This window comes from Lactuca sativa, chromosome 3 (assembly GCF_002870075.4).
Source record: "Lactuca sativa cultivar Salinas chromosome 3, Lsat_Salinas_v11, whole genome shotgun sequence".
In the NCBI taxonomy this organism is placed as follows: domain Eukaryota; kingdom Viridiplantae; phylum Streptophyta; class Magnoliopsida; order Asterales; family Asteraceae; genus Lactuca; species Lactuca sativa.
The window spans coordinates 54,425,856-54,428,056 of NC_056625.2; the positions used below are offsets into that span (position 1 = coordinate 54,425,856).

General features: G+C 36.9%; 1 protein-coding gene across 1 annotated transcript; it reads right to left on the minus strand.

Annotated features, from left to right (window-relative positions):
• Positions 1-445: 445 nt before the first annotated feature.
• On the minus strand, positions 446-1,753 carry LOC111914440 (protein CANDIDATE G-PROTEIN COUPLED RECEPTOR 7). The gene has a single exon (XM_023910181.1). The coding sequence runs from the start codon at positions 1,751-1,753 to the stop codon at positions 446-448; it is 1,308 nt and encodes a 435-aa protein (XP_023765949.1).
• Between the last annotated feature and the right edge of the window lie 448 nt (positions 1,754-2,201).

Below are 2,201 nucleotides of genomic sequence, written 5' to 3' on the forward strand. Positions count from 1 at the left end.
ACCAACGGTGACACCGGCAACACCTAGTTTTTCCCGACGTAGTGCAAAATTTTCGATTCTTTTTTTTCTTTTTTCTACAATAAAATGTGCCACCGGCAATACCTACTATGGATCGGCAACACCTACTATAGAATCCTGGGTCGGTCCCTGCATATAGAGTTAAATGTGCTAGTCAATTATTTTTTTTTCCAAAAAATTGAACAAAAGTTTAGCTCGGATATTATATGAAATGCATTGACTAAATGATTATTAATTTTTTACTTTACAAGAATGAATCTTATTTTAATCAAAAATATCGATATTAAAATGTAAAAACATTCTCATAATGCACTTAACATTGACCACTACCATTTTCCATGTTTAATGCGTTTGTAAAATCATCGAATCTCAAAGCAAAATGACAAAAATTGGTAACAAAGACATCAAATTGTTCCACTTGTATCACCTATACAGGACAATCAAGACAAGAACTCGAGTTGGAAGTTGAAAACCTAGTCTCGTCAGCTTTTGCGATCCTCGTCCTATCAACCGGCCTGAAAATGAAAAGCATCAACATGCAGAACATAAAAATGGTGGTCTCTTTTACCACATTAATCTCCCACCGTGTAGGCACTGCAAGAAGAAGAATCTTCGTAATGAGCACATACACAATAGTCAACATCACAAATAACCACAACTTCACCACATTCCTCTCAGCATTCAGATCAGTCTCACAAATCTTATTCAAAGACGTAATCGACAACGCCATGGGGAAGAAAATAGCAAATATGTAGATTACATCTGCAAATGACCCGCTTTCTTTATTATAAGGTACAACAACTTCCCATGGCAATATTGGATCTACATTACCCCAAACCTCAAGCACGATCACAATCATCCAAACCAGTTTTTCCTCTCGTTTCAAAAACAGCTTCCAGAAAAACCATCCTGCACTAATCAACACGATCACAGTGGAAAAAAGAACAGCCCTCGTAAGCTGAAATATGTAAAACACAACATCCAATCCATGAGCACTTCCTGTAATCTTCACATAATGTAGATCCGAAGTAATACACATAAAGTGAACACAATTCACAACGAGCAACCCACCCATTAGTAAATGGGTCATGTTAAAGATGCACCTGTTCTTGAAACATACAAGGATCCAAAACCCTAGAAGAGTTAAATAACTGAAGGAGAAGATGATGTAACGAAACGGGAGTGTCGTTAGCCCGACTGATAAAAAGTTTTTGTTGCCATTGCCATCATCGAGGTTGTAAAGCTCTGCATGACCCTCCATTGTCACGAGAGATTCGGTGTTACAGTTGATGAAGAAAAGTGACTTGATACTGGAGTATGTTATGGGGAACGATTTGTTGAAGGAAAACTGAGGACCATGAGAAAGATTTTGGAAAGTATAGAGGACTGATGAGTTTGATTTGAAATCGAAGGGGCAAGTAATAGTGTTTTGTTTGAATTCGAAGATGTCTTGGTTTATTGCTTCACGCGTATAAAGGTAGAAATCATCATCATGTGATTGAAGGAAGAAACCAATTCGTGATTCATTAGCAGCCCGTGAAGAGGTGGAGGTGACTGTGATGGAGGAGAGAACGAAAGAGATGTAACCCACATTTGTAAATTCGAAATCCGAGATAGGGATCATTTGTCGGTTATTGGATTGGAGATTCAGAGATACGATATGCGCAGTGGATGATGCAGTGAAGATGAAGAAGTAGAGGAAAACAGCGGTGAGAAGTTTTTGTAATATCCTCATTTGGATTCACAGGTGGTGGCTGACGGCGGAGGAAGGTGGTGGTTTGGAAAAGTGAAAGTAACGGGAAGTAAGCGTAACAAGTATCAATCCTTTTTTTCACGGTGAAAACTGAAATCTATAAAGATGTATTGTTAATTTCTTCATTGATATCTAGTATATATATCTACAAATGTTTCCTAATTCTAAGATAACTAGGATACAATTGCTACTTGCCTTATGGAAGATGACTTGAATACGAAGCAACAATTACAAAACTTTTATCGTTTGTATAAAAAAATAATAGGATGAGAAAAACAGGGAGTCGGGGATAAAGACGGGTGTTTAAATTTTGAAAAAAATCTATAATATGTGTGGATAAAATTCCATAATTCCGATTTCCCTATGAATATGGAATATTAATCTCAAAAAGTGAGACAGAGTTGAGAAACCTTTATTTGCTTGATAGAGT

Excerpts from the sequence above, each read along its gene's own strand:
- LOC111914440 (XM_023910181.1), bottom strand. The coding sequence starts at position 1,753 with ATGAGGATATTACAAAAACTTCTCACCGCTGTTTTCCTCTACTTCTTC.